Source organism: Odontesthes bonariensis, chromosome 5 (assembly GCF_027942865.1).
Source record: "Odontesthes bonariensis isolate fOdoBon6 chromosome 5, fOdoBon6.hap1, whole genome shotgun sequence".
Lineage (NCBI taxonomy): Eukaryota > Metazoa > Chordata > Actinopteri > Atheriniformes > Atherinopsidae > Odontesthes > Odontesthes bonariensis.
Window position 1 is genome coordinate 20,804,704 of NC_134510.1, and position 20,086 is coordinate 20,824,789.

Below are 20,086 nucleotides of genomic sequence, written 5' to 3' on the forward strand. Positions count from 1 at the left end.
CCCATTGCAATTTCTTGAGAGCGCATCACACACACACAACAGCTCATGCTATTCGTGGCACACTGACACACACTCTGAGGATACTAAGCAAATAAGAGTACGCAGCCCCAAGCATTGTGCAAACAACATCAGTGCGCGGAGCCACGCCGCGCAGGTTGGTTGGAGCGTCAGAGCGTATAGCCAAGTGTTTTGGTAACTCCGTTATTTTGATGAGCAACAAACGGGAGAGGAACCTATGCGCAAATCTCCCATCGCACTATGCCTTCCCCAGTTTGGGAGCACATCACAGGGCACAACGGACAGACAGAGGACGGAGCAGCGGAGATCCACGACAGGGAGAGAGGGGAGGGCGATCGTCTCGCATGCACTCTGGAGATGGAGATGACAAACCGCAGCCTGCGCGGTGACTCCAAAGCGGACTGCGTAAACTGCGATGGCTTGATCAGGCGAAACTGCGGGGACTCGGCAGAAGTTTCAGTGCCACTGTCACTTCCCGGGAAGCGGGCGACTCATATGGAGGGAGACGACCTCTACAGACTTCGACACAGAAAGCTTTTGATAGAGGAAAGAAAGCGCATCTGCGCGTTGGCTTTGGGCACCGCTCTTCTTGGGATTCTGCTCATGATAATCCACGCTGAAATATGCCCCTATGTTAATGAATCGGTAGGTCTAACAAACTAACAACAACAAGGTCTTGGCCAGTGAAAAGTTGATCCTGTCAGACTTTAGCATAGGAGAAGTAAGAATTGGAAATATAATGTGCCATTGGAGAGACGCATGTTTCCATCACTACTCCTGAATGTTTGTTCACATTATATGGTCTTTTGCAAATATACTGTATGTCAAAAAAACAAATTAGACTTTGAGGTGATGTCACATTTTTCTTTTATAAAAGCTGCGGAGGCTTTAGATTATAGAAGTGTCATCTATATTTGGAACCAACACCAGCAGTATTACTTAATGTAAATGCTCCTGGTTTTGCCTGTTGGTAGGATAATCAAGAAAACAAGAGCCTGCTTTCAGCATAATACAATGGAACTAAAGTTAACAGTTAACACTGTTAACATTAATAATGCTGCCATTTCTTTCTCAGCTCTTCCTGTGGTAAATACACATCCAAAATAATTACATAGACTTGCATTTAATTTAAACTTATGTAATGATAATAATAATAATACATTTTATTTTTAACGCACTTTACATTTACAATAAAATCTCAAAGTGCTACAGTGGGATAAAATAAAAATATTAGGTTCAAAAGCAGGGACAGTAAAATGCAAATAAAATACACAAATAAAAGATGGACAAATCAGATTACACCAAGATTGGTGACCATACTGGAAAGAGAAATGTTCTGGTCAGAGAAGGTAATGTTGAGAATTTTTTGTTGTTGAATTTGATGTAAAGTACCAATTTGAATCATTTCAGTTTTTGAACTGTTAAGATGGAGAAAATTTTGCTGCATCCATGCCTTTATCTCCTCCAGACAAGCTGTAAGTGTGGAGAGAGAGGATAATTGGCAAGGTGAGGGGGCTGGCAATGATGAAGATGAAAGGGGTGGGGTCTCAGGCACATTGCTACCTAACTTAAGGTAAAGCTGAGTATCATCAGCATAGCAATGAAAAGAGACCCCATAGCTGCTGATAATGCGCCCAAGTGGGACCATATATAGATTAAAAAGAAGAGGTCCAAGAACTGATCCTTGGGGCACACCACAAGAGACAGGATGGCTCAGTGATCTGGCATGACCAGTGGAGACAAATTCAGATCTGTCCATCAGGTATGATCGGAACCAGTCCAGGGCTGTGCCAGTGAGTCCTGCAATGTGCTGTAGGCGGTGGAGAAGGATGTGGTGATCAACAGTGTCAAAGGCTGCTGACAAATCAAGAAGGATGAGAAGTGAAGAAGAGCCACGATCAGCAGTCATCAACAGGTCATTTGTGACCCGGACCAAAGCTGTTTCAGTACTATGGGCCGCACGGAAACCAGATTGAAATTTGTCCAGAATTCTATTGTCATGGAGGTGCTCTTGAATGTAAACTGAGACTAATTTCTCCAGAACCTTAGCGAGAAAGGGAAGGTTGGAGATGGGTCTGTAGTTTGCCAAGTCCTGGGGGTCCAGGGTAGGTTTTTTAAGGAGGGGTTTGATTATGGCAGATTTCAAAGTGGGGGGAATGTGACCAGATTGAAGGGATGTATTTACTATGGTAGTGATGAGGGGACTGAGAGAGGCAATATGGGCCTTAACCAGGGCTGTTGGGAAGGGGTCAAGGAAGGGCACATGTAGAGGGTTTCATGGCCCTGACAGTGGCCTCAACTTCCTTCACACACAGACCTCTGGAAACGAGCAAAAGGGGGGAGAGCTCCTGAGCCGTAAATTGGTAGTAGGGCTAAGTGCTGGGGGGAGTGTGGTGAGGGCTGATCTGATTGTCTAGATCTTATTATGGAAAAAGGAAAGAAATTTATCACATAGGACATTAGTAGGGTCAATGATAGAAGCTGTTCGTGGCTGAAGGAGATGAGTAATGGAGGAAAAAAGTACAACAGATGAATAAAATAGTGATTGGGATTTCTTGAGAGACCTTGCATATATCTATCTATATATATATGCTCCTGATAAGCTAGCTTGTGGACTAGCAGAGGCTAAAAAGCGTCTCTCGAGCACTCGACCAGCTGTCTTCATTTTCCTCAGCTCAGGAGTAAAACAGGGGTATGAGTGTGAAAAGGTAACTGTTCTCTCTCTAACAGGAGCATGATGGTCCAAGATGTTAGCGAGGCTGGTGTTATAAAAGTCAACTGCATTAATGGATACTGGAAGGGAGACAGGAATATGAATATTGAGGTCAGTAGGTTGAAGTTCAGGGTTGATCTTTTTCAGATTTCTAAAAGAAATCTTCCGCTTTGGATTGGTGGCACGGTCCAGAAAGGGAAGCTCCAAATAAACAACTTTGTGATCAGAGACTCCCATGTCATAAACAGAGAGATGTTGCACAGTTAAAGAGTTTGTGATGACAACATCCAGAGTATGTCCAATAGAGTGTGTTGGCAATTTGACATGTTGTTCCAAGTTCAAACAGTCCAGATGATGAAGAAATTCAGCTGCTTGATGATTGTTGGGAGTATCAACATGGATGTTGAGATCTCCATACTCAAGTATGAGTATGGAGACTCAAGTAACACACACTCATACTTGCAAGTATGAGTGTGTTGGAATTTGTGGAACAGAACATTGACAGAGTCTCAAACATCTCAGAGAAAAAGGAGGAATGAGGTTTGGGGAGCCTGTAGATGAGGAGCACTGTCATTGAATATGGTGGTTTAGAGCAGAAAGCCAAGCACTCGAAGGAGGACAGCTCAGGCAGAGTCACAGGAGAAAGGTCAAAATGATCTTTAAAAATGACAGCTAAGCCGCCGCCACGACCTGAGCTCCGTGTTCTCTGGAGATATTTATGTCCAGGAGGACAGGCCTCATTGAGAGTAAAAAAGCTGTTTGGCTGATGCCAGGTCTCTGTAAGGCACATAATGTCCAGATCCTTATCCTGGATGTGCTCTTGGATGAGGCATGCTTTATTGGACAAGGATTGCACATTGAAGAGTTCGATTTTAAGACGAGACTCACACATGTGTCTTCCAATAGGCCTGAGAAGTTTAAAGTCCACTCCGCGTTTGTTATCCGACGCCCAGAAAGAAGTAGGATCAGCTGTAGTCGCGTGAGGACTACAAGTCCGAAGAGCCGTAGCGCTCTGATGATGTGAACGAGAACAACTCCGCAGCCGAATAGCTTAGCATCATGCTAGCCGAGGAGGGAGATTCAGCGTCACACAGTGGCACCTGGATGTTGAAGTATAATGTCCCCCAAACGGTTAAACCAATAACCAGGAACGCAGCGAGGTTCAAAGACAGCAGAATATGTATCGCACACAATAAAAACAAAACGCTGTCATTTGGGCGGAGAAGCGGCGAACATATCACGCCAGCGTCCTCTCCCTGTTGCCATGGAAACTGTTGTAATTTGTGGCTTATTTCACCAACTAAATTGACGTATTTGGCACAGGAAAAAAATATCCTTACACGACTGTCTATTTTGGTTGTCATAACAACTTTCTTGATTAGCAGACAGCACAAACTCCTGCGCAGCTCAGCCGCAGAATCTGCACCTGGGCTTTGAACCCCTCTGACCTTCTGATTAGTAAGTCCATTTCCAGATACACTGTTTGGTTGCGCGGCCTCATGACATTAACATGCAGATCTCAGTGGATAACAATGCCAGGCCACACAATCAACAAATTATTAACTCCCTCTGACTTCCTACAGCACGCGCCAGCTCCACATGTGGAAAAAAGTTCTCATGCGTGCCTCAAAACATCAGACCACCCTTCATGCTGTGATTGATTACAGTGTCAAAGGGCCCCACATTTCCAGCACACATCAGCTACTCTTCTTTGACAAACTTATGGAAACGTTGCAGGGACTTTTGAAATATACCTGATGCGTTTACAGATTTGGACCTGGAGACATTGTTAAATTAGCAATGCTGGCACAAGTATGACTTTTTGTTTCCAGTACACACATGAAGAGAGAACAGGTGTTGTACGATCATTTCTAACAACAGGCATCGGCTTTGGTACCATGGAAATGCTGATGCACTGGAAAAGGGTTCTGTGGTGCAGTTAAAGCATATTATTTTGGAGAGGCTGCACTGCTGATTCAACCATAGATTATATAACTGCTGTGAGCATTCATCCTTATGCTTCATCTGATGGAAGCTGCCAATAAACTGCCTCAAAGTGAAGTGTCAGTGCAGTGGCGGACAGTGAACAACAGTATTACTAACTTTTTATTCCTGAAGTAGTTTTTAAGTATACCACAGCATATTTTGGTGCTGCTCCATCAATGTTATCAACATCCTGCAAAGTTATATTCTAGCATGGTTATGCATGAAAACAGGGCTATTTATGGAACGTTTTCCACATTTCACCTCTTCCCCTGTAGCGAGATTGTTAACAGTACTCCAGGCTATCTTTCCACATCATTTAGTGTATAATTATGGTGTTGCATGACCAGTCTAGAAAGTCTCTACGTCCTGACTTTGGCTGTACTTGGGCCAGGGTTGTGCGCTTCTGTGTGTGGATTGAATGCGACCTCCTGTCATCCTTTCTCCAACTTTCCTGGAATGACTTTACAATCAAACACAACATCCACACACTGAGACTTAATAGCCCAACATCATGTCCAAATTTATGGTTATGGTGGATCATTTTGATGAGTATTGTTGACTAAACCTATATGTGATTCCAGAACTGAAAGCTTTCAGTCCAAAAAGGAGAAAAAAAAGCTTCAGCCACTTCAGATGTTCGAAACATCTGGAAGAGCTGACGTGTATTTCTGCTTGGTTTCTGTCACATATAACACATTGTTGAATTGCTTGGTGCCTCTCCAAAGACACTACAACCTACAGAATCCCTATGAACTTGCAGGTCAGTGTGACTTTGTGATCCAACTGTCTCGCTGGATTCTTATTTCTGAGATTACACATTGTATGTCATAATGATTTGCGCTGACAGGCGGCTCAATATCGTTTGCTTCACACACTGATGGCGTGCACTGTTTTGACCCTGCGCATCACTTGCTTCTCCTCTTTAAACTTTTAATCTGGCTTCCTCCAATTTTGAGTTTACCTGTTACTTGTTTAATCGTTTTAAAGCAGCATCAGAACAGTCCTGATACACTTTTCTTGTGTGGTGATCATGCTCCAGTTTGACTATTTCTTGCTCATCAGTTGCTTTGGTAAATCCTTGCTTACGGATCCTAAAGTTTTTTGTCAGGACTCAGGGCACTGTGGCCCTCAAATAATTGTTCAGCAAACAAAAAAATGTATTGATTTTGAATACTTTTTAAAAAGAAAATTACAGTGTGATTAATGTAGGTGTCTGCGCTGAGTGTCTGTAGTACCAGTGTGTGTATGTTGTCCCTATAGTCAAAGTTTTGAATGCCTCTTTTTACAGTTTTCAATTGGAAACTTGTTAATGTTTTACTCTCTGTGATGGCTACTTGTATGTTAACTACAGACAATCTACAAGAAAACAAATGAAACCACTCTGTCTCACACACTAAATTAGAAAACTAAAGTCAGGTTTGCAGGTTGTTGTTTTGGGAAGCATTCATTCTATCCTTTTATACAACATACAAACTGGATCACACTCTTTAGCATAAGTTCCAGTTTATCTGCTGTGCATTGGTTGGACTGTCCTGGTGACAGAGGTTCCCTTTCTGTCCAAGAAACAATCCATTTTACGGTTAACCCAAATTAGGTTTGCCAGGCTTGAAATGACTGTTTCCAAAAGGAAAATTTCATGAATTTTTTTTTAGAAACTCAGCAAGAAACTTGTTGTTGTAGTCTGTTATGGTGCGTGGTGAAATGTTGAGCTATTGTGGGGTCTTCTAATTAGTTCTGGATGAAGCACAGACATGATGTGGATAGTACAGCAGAAACTGTGGAAAACAATGTACTTTGCCAATGAACGTCACACCATACAGCCTACACACTCAAGTTTCCTCAAGTTTGAAAGTATGCAATTATCTTTTTCAGCGTAAATCAGATCCTGTTAAAATCTTCCATTGACGTTGCATCACTTACTCTTGGATGCATGAATCATGGTAAAAGGTACTCCTTAACCTGGTGACATAAGGTGGAGTGGCAGAGCCCAGATTTGTTCTTCAGTCAGTATGTGAACCAATCTCAGTGTGTGCATCTGTGCCTCAAGCTGTCAGTTCCCTGGAATGGAAAGTACTTAATTACAAGCACACTCATTTCAGCAGTTGAGTGGCTTTTTATGTACTTTTTTTGGAGTTCATTATAGAATCATTAATTCCTTTTCGTTAGACTCAATTGCTGTAAATTTCTGGTGAAGCTCCTTGTGGAAAGGCAAGAATCACAGGGTAGCCTGTAGTTATAACAAACTCAGAAGGATAATGCTTTAATGGAAAGGGAATCGCTGACAAAACCTTCACCACAAAGAAGAGGGTTTAATCTATGAAGTGTCACAAAATGCAGGGTGAAACTATGCTCCTCTTTTCTGAAAAAGAAAACCCAAACTATTTAATCTACACAAACTCCTTACTATTCTGAAATAGAAATGGTTCATATCAGTGTTAGAACACAATTCATTAATTAACAAAACTGTTTTCATCATTTTTCAACAACGTCGATTTGACCAAAATTCATACCACCTCTTTCAGAATTTACACGTCGCTTTTTAATGATTCCTCTGAGAAGGTCCTTTTCACCTATTGACTGCGCAGTTAGTAGCTCTGTTGCTCTTTGGTGGTGACTGTCGTGGGATCGTGTCCTTCTTGTAATCTAACAAATCTTTTTTTTTTTGTCTGTTCAGACAGCTTCTGGGAAAACTTTCACTCCAGACTCTGAGATAAACGAAGTTAATCATTTTCCTTTTTACAGTATGTTTTTTTTCAGTAATGCTAATGGTGCGTTTAGGTGAACTAACAGGGTGACATTTAAGTACATGATATTCTTAGACGTTAGCTGCAAGATACTGCTGCAGGGACAGATAAGCTTTATTGCAAATGATACACCCTCCCAGGTGTGTGCTAACAGTAAGAATGCCCCATTTGTATATATTCTCACTATCTTGAATTGAAGTGAATGACACTTTTTTTGTCCCAAATTGGAAAATTATTTCTTACTAATAATTTTTATTGTTCATTATATAAAAAAGAAGTGCTCGTATTGTTGTTGTTGTGGGGAGGAACGACCTTCTGCGTGTTTTTTTTTTTGTTAAGCGGAGAACCTTTATTGAAATATAATTCTTAACAGCCATCAAAACCTCTTGAAGCATAACACAAGGCATTTTACGTAATTTGTATAACCTGCCAGTCTTTTCACCCATATCGGAGCAACAGTAGGTCAGAGAAAACGTTTAGTCGAGTAGCTTTCAGAATCTGTGTTTGTGAAGAAAATGAACTGGAAGAAAGCCATTTTCAGCTGTTACTAATAAGCGTCCTTTAAAGCTTTATCTGCTTTGTGTCTGTTTTCTTCCCAGGGCTCACAGATCTCTTTGATTATCAACTGTTCCATAAGCCTGTCCACTGGGTGTCTCCTGATCCTCATTATAGCTTTCCATTATAAAGACATCAGGGTGAGTTTGCCTTTGTGCTCTCATTTGGATGTATTTTGTCCATCGCTCTTTACACCAGCAACATTTGTTCTAAATAAGCTTGGTTAGACTCACACCTTGCTAGTGATTCTTGATGCCAATTGTTTTAGGAGGAACTCTTTGTCCACTGATGATGGCCTAAACATATATTGTCTGTGTTACATTTGCTGTATGCGTGATGAAAAATATATTTGAAAAAGAGGAGGAAAAACAAAAACACACACACACACACAAACCAACCTTGGACAAAAACCTCAGTCCACACTGGCATACACAATATTGCAGTTGTGATGTCCTTTCAGTCTACATGGCTCACTGCTGCGGTGTGTGATGTCAATATACATGAAGGGATTTGGCTGAAATTAAACAGAGTAAATAGTCTTTTATTTTCCCTCAAACACTCACAGCATGCATGTTGCAATGAGTGCAGTGAAGACAAAGCCCTTTGTACGTATATTTGTATAATAACGAAGCTACTTTTCAGGGCTCAGTTTCTTTAACTTTATTAGCCTGCAGGCTGCAGAGTTTAAATCATGCATCTGATATAAGAGAGGTCCGCTCCAAGTGTATAGAGGAGATAAGGAAGGGCAGGTTTGGGGTGGAGACACTAAAAGACTGAGCGTAGAGCAATGCTGGGTGTAGCTTTGATAAATAGGTTTTGAGTTATATACAGACGAAACTGTTCAAGAACGTGAAGAGATCTCAAGTAGTAACATGAAGATGTAGCATTAATAAAAGGGAGGAGAGGAAGTTTTTGACAAGGTTACTACTAAGTTTCTTCATTTGTTCGTCAACAAACTGAGCCACAATAAGCTCTATGTTTATAAAAGGGAAACATTCTTACTTCCTCATACAACAATATAAACATTTATTCTTTATCTCCCAGAGATGTGTGCTACATAACTCTAGAGGCTTTAAACTAATTTTCATATCGCAATACTGTTCTTCAAGCATGGTGCAGTGTTAGCATTTGCATTTAATCTTTTTTGCCTTTTGTTTTGTTTATGAAATTAAATTACTGGAAAAAAAAACAGAGTTTTGTTTTTCTTTTCTTTTATGAAAGTTTGAAGTTTCAGAAAGGGAAATTACAAGGAATGTATCTGATTTACCAGTAAATGCTAGAAAAACTGACCTTGGTATATACTCCAGTGGAAAACCAATATGTAAGATTGAAGAGAGGGCAAACAGACAGTAAACAAAAAAGTAAAGCTCAAACTAAAACGGTCTTACTTAGGGAGCTCATTCTCCACTGAGTCCATTCTTGTACAGTATTTTGTCATTTTTATCAAAAGTGATCCTGATCCGCACATAAATTTAGTGGGCTCTACTTTTGCCCATGCTTCGGCTCAGCACTGAGTTCCATGAAATACAGTTTGCAAATGTAATCCCTCCAACAGCCAGAAAAAGAAACAGAAACAGCCACATATCTCGACTTTGGCTCCTGCCACGGTGGAGGCACAAAAGGGTGATGCAAAAACAGATGTAGAGAACACAAGGAGCAGACTGAGATCAGACAGACCGAGAACGAACAAATATATTCATTGAAGACTAATCAGGAAAGAAGACAGGTGAAATCAGCGAGGGCGAGGCAAGTGATGAGAGGAAATGCAAAGCTATAAAAGATAGATAATAAAGGGATTGCCAAGATAAGGCAGGAAGTAAAAAACAAAGACTGTAATGTAAATAGAGGAGGACAAAGACAGGGTAGCACAGAGGACACATAGGTCATAGTAAACCTTAACAGTGTTTCAAATACTGAAGTGAATCTTTGCAAAAGCAATCCATCACCTATTAGAGGAAAATGTGTTCTTCTAGGCCAGTCCTCAAGAGCTAAAGGCTTGTTTCAGACCAAGGATTAACTGAATGGCCAGATGAAGGGCAACCATAAGATAGAGAAAACTCCAAATCAGAATAAGTTTGGGATAGCAGGAAAAATACCAAAAAGAAAAAAAAAGCGATTGATTTGATTTGATGATGTGATTTCCACATTTGCTTTTATTGTCATTTCATTTCTGACAGAATGTATTCAAGATCCAGGATTTCATGTTTTGTCTTGTCATCTTTATTGTACTTAGTGATATACATCGATTTTTGGATTGCAGGCCTGCGACACATTCCAGTATGAACAGTAAAGCGTTTACCACTTTGTAACTTTATCATTTCTTCCTCACAACACTTAAAGCTGCAGTCGGCAAGTTTTCAAAATTGCGAGTCTAAAGTCGGAAAATTCGAACTGACACAACTTTCAGGTCCCTCCCCCAACCTCTAACAAGCTCAGAATCTCCCCCCAAACCCCTCCCCCTCTGCGGACGAGGTTGTGCACGTGAGTTCACACCAGTGTGAGCGCACACAAGCTGGGGCAGACTCACGCTCAGCAGCGTGTGCACAAGCTGTGATTGACAGGTAGGATTCCTCCACCCTAACTTGATTGGTTAAAAACAGCCGGGAGCGCTCGGTTTTTGCAAGCATGATTACAGGCTTCAAAGGCGCTACAGATTTCGTTATTTTTCCTAAACAGCCTATTTAATATTCTACTTCCAGAATCCCATGACAGTTCAAGCTAATATGACTAAAAAAAAGTTGCCGACTGCCGCTTTAAAAGAAGTTCTGGCATCGAGGATGCCAAGAGATGAAGCATTTCAGGTGTTACCTTTTTTTCCCCATTCTTCCTGAAAACTCTTCTTAAAGGCGGGGTAGGGGATCTTTTTCTGGAACATTTTTTTACATATTGCTTGAAATACTCTTCACACCCCCATTGCAACCAATTAATTAAAAGTTTTGACACAAATATGAAAAGTTTTAGTGGCCTCTAGAACGTACAATCTAGGAAAAACAGTATCCAATCATTGTGAACGGACCGTTCACAATGATTGGATACTGATGCCGTCTATCAAACTGCAATCTGCTCCTCCCTCCCCCTCCTTCTCCCTGTGCGCGTACCCTGCTCCGTGAACGTCCAGAAGCTTGGCAGGAAGCTAAACTAGAGCCAGCTTGGCTAGCACCTAGCATTATTAAACGTATAGTTAGCATAAACTAAATACTAAATACGGCAACGATCGATGCTTGCTGTCAGAACAGCGCTCGTGCACCTTCGTGCTCGTGCGCGTTCATGTACTCTAGAGGCGTGCCTTCGGGGGAAAAGTGAAGAAAAGGGTTGGGACTTTTTACCTGTGTATTTTCAAAATGCAGCTTCGCTGGACTCAAAATCCAGGATCTCCTACCCTACCTTTAAGGTGTGCAACAATAAGGGGTCATTGCTGCATTTCTTTTGTTTCAGAATTCTCCATACTTTCTCTTTAATACATAGTCATATTGTTTTTATATTGTTTTTTTATTTAGTATTTATACTGTTTTTTTATATAGTACATACTATCCCTTTATAGTTATATAGTTATATTGTTTACAAGTTGTTAGATGTCTGCACTGAAAGGCCTGCACCTTACTTTTGGTTGTACTCGTTACAATGACAATAAAGAAAATCTGAATCTGAATCTCTTTTGGAGACTGATCAGCACGACGGGCAGGTCAGTCCAGTACCCGTACCCTCTTCTTCCTTAGCCATGCCTTTGTGCTGAATGTGGTTTTGCATTCTCTTATTGAAAAATGCATGGACGTCCCTGGAAAAGACGTCATCTTGAAGGCAGCATATGTTGCTCTAAATCTCAATAGAATTTTCTACATTGTTGCTACCATCACAGAAGTATGAATGAGCTTTTCTGAGGGCACTGACCTGAGGTCCGTTTCACGTAGCAGGTTTAGTGAAAACTCTGAGTAGGTTAACCCTGAAATGAGGGAAACCCTGAGTTTGAGAGGTAACTCAACCCCGAGAAAGAGGGGTAACTCTAGCCTGTTTCACAAAGAGAGGTAACTTAACCTCACGGTCAGTTACCGGAGTAACAGACTCTCTGAACCTAACCTGGTCGGGACCAGGTTTTATTTAAGAAACCTTGAGTTTCTTTCTGTCTCCGCCCTCTTTCAGACACACACGCCATTTGATTTCCTCATTCATTCAGTCAGCAGAGCGAGTTCTTCTACTTCTATAAGTCCATTAGGCACAGTAGGAGGCAACTTTTTTCACGAACATGTCCTTTTGACAACGATCCCGTGGATGAAGGTGCAGCATTATTGCGCAGAGAAATAAATATTCGTCGGAGATGGTTATCAGACCGCGCACAGATTTTTGCATTTACAGACAATTATCTTTTTGAGCGGCACCATCAGAATGTGTTGGGACAAAAGAAAAAAAAGACATAAAAGACAAATAAATATTTGTATGAATAGGCTTAAAAAAGACATATAGGCCTATTATATTTTATAAAGGCACTCGTGTCTTGGGAGTGGATTCCCTCCGGGGATTCCCTCAGCCACTGCCCTCCCGTTAGAGGTGGTGGCCACCACCCGTTTTACGGGCATCTGCCTTCTTTCTGTTGGCTCAGTAGAAGTCTGTGTTAGTTTAAATAGGCTTAATTATTTAACAGAACATGATATAGATGATGACTCTAAATTGTCCTTCGGAGTGACTGTGAGTGTGCATGGTTATTTGTCTCGTTTGTCTCTAAGTGGCCCTGTGATGGACTGGCGGCCTGTCCAGGGTGTACCCCGCCTCTTGCCCATTGACCGCTGGGATAGGCTCCAGCCCCCCCGCGACCCGACTGACGGATTCAGCGGTGTATAGATAATGGATGGATGGATGATATAGATGAGAAGACATAGTTTATGTGTGTGAAAACAGCATTATGTTGGAAATAAAATAACTGCACAGTCAAATAGCCACTTAATATTTATTTTACAGTGTAAAACATGATCAAAATGAGCCTCCATGCCGAGGTCTCACCTGTTTGAACAATGTTTTTATATTTCATCTTAAACTGCTGCCAAGTGCGCTTCTCCCCCGCGAGATTGCACCTAAATGATATAAATGAATGGGCTACCATTCAAGCAGTTTCCCTGTAATATTATTGTGATTGCAAAGGACTACATTTAAACTTACACTTTTGCTGCTGCAACGGTGCACTTATTTCTAAAAACGTATTGAAACTCGCCGTATGAGCGCATTAAGATTTCCAATTCAAGATTGGTGAAAAACGTAGCCCCTCCTCTTCCCCGTTGCCAAGGTGACTCGTCGAATCGGGGCTCCATTGATGCTGGCTTTTTAAAGTTGTGGCGCACGCGCTAAACTCAAGGTGAACTTACTCAGAGTTGATTAACCTCACTCAAATCAGCGTTTCTGGAACTGAAAACTCAGGGTTTTCTATCTCAGAGTAGATCAACTCAGAGATCAGGAATAGACTCAGAGTTGGTTGAACCTGCTACGTGAAACGGACCCCTGGCTTTTGGACTTGTTGTTGATAGCAGTCTTTTTGTCTACGGTGTGGAGCACACAAAGTCCATATTCTTCTGACCACAATACACAATTCCACTGTGTGATGGTCCATCTAAGATGCGTCCATGTCAAGTGAAGTTAACGCTACCTCAGGACACGGCCAAAGTAAGGCCTCTGTTTTGCACAGTAAAGTTTTATGGTGCCATTTGTAAATGTAATTCCATAACAAAGCGCTTGACAAAGATTTCCCACAGTAATCCCTCGTTCATGTGGTTACATTAATGACTAACATTCTCAATGCTCTGCTGTTTGAGATTGCAGATCACGGGTGTCCAGTTTAGGTTTGGTCCCTTTACCCTTTGAGCTTTGAAACCCCTCTAGATTCCTTGAATTGCTTTATGATATTATGCACTGTAGGGGGGAATCTCCAGCTCCATTCCCATATTTCTTTAAAGAACGTTGTTTTTAATTTTTTTGTAAAATAAACTTGAGGTCCGTTTTTGCCCATCTTTGCTCCTCAGCTCCCAGCCACTGCTTTTGTACCTGAGTTCCAAATAGGTTAGGATGCTGTGTAAGATACAAGTAAAAAACAGAATGCAATGATTTTCAAATCTCATTAACCAATGTTTGTTTGGTTCACAATAAAACATTGAAAACACATAAAATGTTGAAAGAGATATATTTTATATTTCCATGAATAAAATCAGCTCATTTTAAAGAAAAGTTGGGATTTGTTTACCACTGCGTAGCATCTTTTAACAACAGTCTGCTGCAAACATCTGTGAACTGAAGAGACCAGTTGCTGGACCAGGAATGTTGTCCCATTCGTGTCTAATATTGGATTCTAGCTGTTCAAGAGTTCTGGGTTTTCTTGGTTGTATTTTGTGTTTCATGATACTCCAACATTTTCAGTGGGTCTAACGTCTGGATGGCAGATGGGTCAGTTTAGCACCCAGACTCTTCTTCTATGAATCCATGCTGATGTATCACGTGGTTTAGCACTGTTTTGCTGAAATATGTGTTGGAAATTTTGATTTGTCTGACCACAGAACAGTTTTCCCCTTTGTCTGAACTTCTTGATCAAATTCTCACCTGTCTTCTACGTTACATTGTAGAGCTTCAACCTCCATTTGTGGATGGCAGAATGAACTGTGCTCACAGACAATGATTTCTGGAAGCATTCTGTGAGCCCACACAGCGACTTTCATGATAGAATCATGTCTGTTTTCAATGAGGTGTTGTCTGAGGGCCCAAAGATCATGGGCATCCAATATTGATTTTTAGCCATGTCTGTTGTGTACAGAGATGTCTTTATTGTATTGTCAGAATCTTTTGAAGATATTATGTACTGTTGATGATGGAATATTTCAAGAGCAATTTTTCACATCGAGTAACATTATTCTCAAATTGCTCTCCAAATACACAATTTTCATCTAAATCACCTCTATTCCAACAGTTCTTGAAATGTTCTGCAGGCCTGAAATGCAAAAAAATGGATGCATATTAGCAAAAGCTATAGAGGCAGAATATGAAATAACTTGGATCCATACTTTCTGCAATAAAAATGCAATAAAAAGATTCAAAGTTTCTATCTCAAGGAGAATTTTCATAATTTGCTGTCCTCTTCCATCTTTTAGCTGTTCATCATTGATCACAACCAGGTGGACTGGCGCATTGCTATGACCAGCCAAAGGGTCCTTGTGATCACCCTGGAGTTGTTGGTCTGTGTCATCCATCCTGTAGGATCATACTGGGAGGTCGGCCACCATGTCAACTCCTCCTTCGCTGCCCCACTCTGTGTTTCCAGTCACCACGGCAAGGCCCTGTTGGACATAGAGCTGCTGCTATCAATGCTGATGTTCCTCCGTCTGTACTTGGTGCACAGAGCCATCCTGCTGCACAGCAAAGTGCTACTGAGTGCCTCCTACAGGAGCATAGGCTCGCTCAACAATATCAACTTCACTTTTCGCTTTGTCCTCAAGGTGCTGATGAACAAACACCCGGCACGTACGCTGCTGGTCTTCATCCTCCTCTTCTGGCTTACCGCGTCCTGGATGCTTACTCTGTGTGAAAGGTAGGGAGGACAATGGTATGTCTGTAATCAATACAAGTAAGATGACTAGATTATTTTCGTGTCACAAGGTACAAGTCACAAGTGAAACAACTATCTGATATAGTGCAAATTCAAAGTGGATCCTAAGCACTGTAAATACTACATAATATAAAATTAAATTCAAAGGTTGTTCCTTAATAAGGTTCAGTGAATAAGGTGAGTACCATCAAATTTGGAACAGTTTGTCAATATGATAAATGTGAGTCCACTGTCAAAACAGTGAACTGTTAGTTAAGCATGAAAACCAGAGTCTTGCTTAAAAACACGAGTCTATATGGGGGTAAAGGTACGAACAAGTGGCTCAGTTGAGGGGAAAATCAAAATCAAGTATGAACAAATGAAAGTTGTGAAATGTGGTGAACTGTGACTGTCATGTGCGGCCAGCAATGTCCATCGGTCTCTGGATGGGCCAGTCTCTCATCCTTTTGAATAAACCTCGATGTTTTCATCTGTGGGGTGGTGCAGTTGTCCTACGTATGAAGAGACTTTATTCTGAGGCATTTTGAGACTTTACAGACATTGGAGTTTTCCCTTGTTCAAACTCCTTTGAAAGTGATTCTTTACCTTTTTATTGCACCAAGCTCCTTCCTTGTGTCCAGTCACTTTGCAAAGCTAAGCTGTCCATCTGCTCACTGAAATTCCATCTCTTATCCACCATTTCAGCCATTCTTATCATGGCGGTGTAAGATCAACTGGAGAAACAAGGTCAAAATAATACAACTGCAACAGCTTTGACCACGATTCCAACAACAACAGCAAAAATGGATGCTTGCTGCACTGCTGCTAATTGTGTTAGTCTATCGGGTTAAATCTGATGTTGAAATTGTTGGGGTAATTTTGTAATTAATTGGGGTAATCATAGCTGCTTGTTGTTTTGTCCGAGAGTTTACCCAACCAGCTTCAAATCCTGCTTAGCATTTTTTCAGAACCACTCTGAGGTACTTCCCCTTCAGTGGGATCTTTTTTTCACACCAAAAAGGAGGTCATCCCAAGAAGAGGTTCTACCTCCACAGGGCAAAATGTGCAAAAAGGTTTCCTTAGTTCCTGCAGTGGAAAGTAGATGTTTGGATATTGTGTTGAAAGTGGTATCGATGTTCTCATCTTACCATTTCCAAGTGAAGCACCACGTTTTTCCAAAATAATGAAGTATCAGTTTTTTGTACAGCAAAAATGAATTTGAGCGAACATGAGTGAAAGCTAAAAATCTACCTTCTGTTGTAGGATAGCAATGTTTCTTTGTCTCTTTGAGTGTCGTTTTTCGCTTGGTTGTTTTGGGCTTTATGAGAGAGCTGATCCTGCTCAACACATTAATTGAACACAATATGTGGAAAAAGTAAAAGAGGAAGAATGCTGGCAACTTGTTTCCCGCAGTGATCATTAGAGTCACTAATTTTCATCCAGTCACACTTTCAGTCACCTTCATGAAACTGAATTGCAACCAGAGTCCCTCAAACACAAACAGCTGCTCTGTCTATTACCTTCCACAAATTTGCCGTAGTTTAACAATCCTCCTCGAGATGTATTTCCAATAACTGATTTTGTCGCTCTAACAGCTTTCCCTTCAGCGTGAGCCATCTAAATGTCAGTGTGATCATCTGCAGTCTGTTTGGCTGTTTGAACACCGTGAGGTCATTTATTTAATCTAAATCTTAATGGGAGGTTTTACTTGTCTTCGGCTTGTGTGTTTTGGTTTGTCAAAAATAATAAGAGCGTGTGGATGATAGCTGATAGGACCACCAAACCTTTGAACAATAAACTGTTACACGTCCTTCTCCATATCGCTTGATTACCACATATGAGACGCTCTCATACTCTTTCATGTCTTATGTGTGGGGTTTCTGCCAAGTGTACATTGGACTTGTTCGTTACAGTGTTTTACAAGTTTATACTGATACCCACTTTTTGACTTCTGTGCACTGATAAAACAGTTTGATTAGCTTGGCAACACCTTTGCCAAACACTCATGACTCTTTGCGCCCCAGACAGAGAGACAAAGAGTAAAGGATTTGTCACAGCTACAGTCAGATTTGTTGACACATATCTAACAGGTTAGCACCACACCCTTATGGTAAATTTCCAGAATGTAACCGTATCAATAAAGGGGGTCTTGGATGTCTGCAATATTCAAGACATGACATTAGAAAAATCAAATCATCCTGTGGAATTATCACCCTGGCACATAACTGCAGTAGAGATATCTGTCTTCAACAGTTTTGCTCAAATTATATTCAAATAGAAATATTTTGCCAAAAATTAGCAAATTGTTTTGTGAATTTTGGCTGTTTGAACTGATTTTAAAAAAAAAAGTTACGTTTATTTTGCTGGTCTTACGTTTCCTGGAGTAACAGCTTTTAATTTAAACAAATCATATGATCAAAGCGGGTATGTTGGTCATCTGTTCACCATTAAATATGACCCATACCAGTTAAGTAATGCCCATGTGACCACAGAAGGGATATACAATGCATATGAGCCTTTCCACATTGGTAAATACATCATCCTCAAGTTATTTATTCAATAAGCCCTGAAATCTTCATAAGGAGACATGAGGGGAGGTTGGATAGCATGTGATGTGCAGCACTTTCAATCAATCATCTCTTAGTAAGTTCCTGGTTGGGTTTAGGCAATAACTTCTCTTGGTTTGGGTTAGAACATCATCATTGTAAGGTCTAAAAAAAATTGTTTTCTCACTTCTTTTTACAACACGACCGTACCCTCATGGATAGCATTTTTACACTTCACACGCAGTTGCTTTCACGACCGCAAGAGGCTAAAGGTAGCATATTCCTCAAATAGATTTACCAGAGGGGTCTGCTTGCATGAATATATGAGCCATGTTTGGGGGTACATGCTCTTCTTTCATTTTTCCATTTACAATTCATGTTCAATCAACTGATTTTCTTAAAAGCTTTCTAAAGACATATAAACTACTGATATTGACAGATATGTAATTGGATTTTGAAGATTTTATTTGTATCGCCCCTTTAGATCTATGTTGTGCAAGGTCTCTTAATGAAATATAAGAACTGATTAATGATATCTGAATTTGTTTTTATAGAGGAATCTTTTCTTGTTGAAAAAGAAAAGCTGCTCATAATTTCAAAAAAGCTAATCAAACTTAAACATGAAATCTTTGTGTGAAATACATATTGGTCATGCTTAATTTCAAGGAAACTTTAAGGGAAATGATCAGGAAATCATTGACAACTAAAATGAATCTGATGAAAGAATATTAGATATAATTGAATTATAGTTACATGAAAGACAGTGTAAATGGTCATTCACGTTTAGATTTGAGGTGATTATGACTAAATGAGTTTTTGTGGTTATACTAAGAATGTGTCTGGTGTCATAGCATTATAAATGCAGTGGGATCCATAATAGTTCTTGTGATATGTTTCAGTATGACATGTCTTCTGCTCCCTCCCCACTGCAGGCAGACCCAAGCATTGACGGGCCACATGGACACTGCCCTGTGGCTCATTGCCATCACCTTCCTCACTGTTGGCTATGGGGATGTGGCACCCAACACTAGCTGTGGCAAGGCGGTGTGTCTCCTCACTGGCGTCATGGTGAATAAATTGATTTACTTGTTGAGAATGTCGTACATAACAAATATAAATGTCTTGAAAGAATCGACATGCAATTGCATGCTTTCATGGGACTTTTTTCAAGTGAGTGTATTTGGTGTCTTGTAGGAAAATGATAAAAGCCAGACCGGCAGTGGGCTTTTAACTCAAAAGACCTTTAATGCTTTGTTTCACTTCTATATTTATTCAAAATGTAACCATCTGACCCATTTCTCTGTGAGCACACCCAATCTCATAATGGACAGAAACAAGGTTTTGTGTTTGTGTACTGTTCATTTTTTCATACTGTGCTGTTTCTCTCTCTCTAGATCTAATGTTTTCTTTCCCTTCGTGCTCTTCTCTTTTTTTAAATTATTTTCAGATTCTTTTGCCCCTTATTTCCCTCTCCCCTCTGCTGTATTCTATTCAACTTCTGTTCCGCTTTGGTTCATTAATTTTTATTCAATTCCTTCTCAATATATTTTGTTCATATGCATCCCATTTTGTTGCTTTCTTTTCTTTTTCCATGTTGTTTCTCCCCTTTCTGATGCTGTTCCACAGCAACACCCCTTCCCCCCTTTTTCCTATAAAGATTTTCCCATTTCATTTTGGGCCAGTTTGATTTGGTTGATTTCTTTTCTCAGCCTTTTGTAACCAACTCAACAGACTGTACTTTTGCAAGACATTCGGTTTGCCTCACTCGATGACTTTTAAATTCAATAAGTCTTGTAAAGATGCCAAAAATTGTCATAGTTAGCTTGGTCTATCTTCCTAAGTAAGAAAGAATAAATTTAGTATCTCATAGAGACAGCATAGAAAACACAAAGTCAGGTAGAATTACTGATTAAACAGACCGTGTGTAGAGGAGCAAAGAAAAGAAGAATAAGAAAAGACATCATTGTTTTTA

The 20,086-nt window shown here is 40.5% G+C and overlaps 1 protein-coding gene across 2 annotated transcripts in view; it reads left to right on the plus strand.

The window, feature by feature from the left end:
* kcnn4 (potassium intermediate/small conductance calcium-activated channel, subfamily N, member 4) overlaps window positions 1-20,086 on the plus strand; it is a 26,336-nt gene continuing 6,250 nt past the window's right edge. Inside the window, exons 1-4 of one of the 2 annotated variants that reach the window (XM_075465261.1) lie at window positions 1-663; window positions 8,061-8,156; window positions 15,135-15,571; window positions 19,047-19,182. In XM_075465261.1, the coding sequence (XP_075321376.1) occupies window positions 259-663; window positions 8,061-8,156; window positions 15,135-15,571; window positions 19,047-19,182 (1,074 nt within the window). In that variant the 5' untranslated portion in view covers window positions 1-258. The remainder of the gene's footprint in view (window positions 664-8,060; window positions 8,157-15,134; window positions 15,572-19,046; window positions 19,183-20,086) is intronic. The other variant, XM_075465259.1, reaches the window with a different exon arrangement.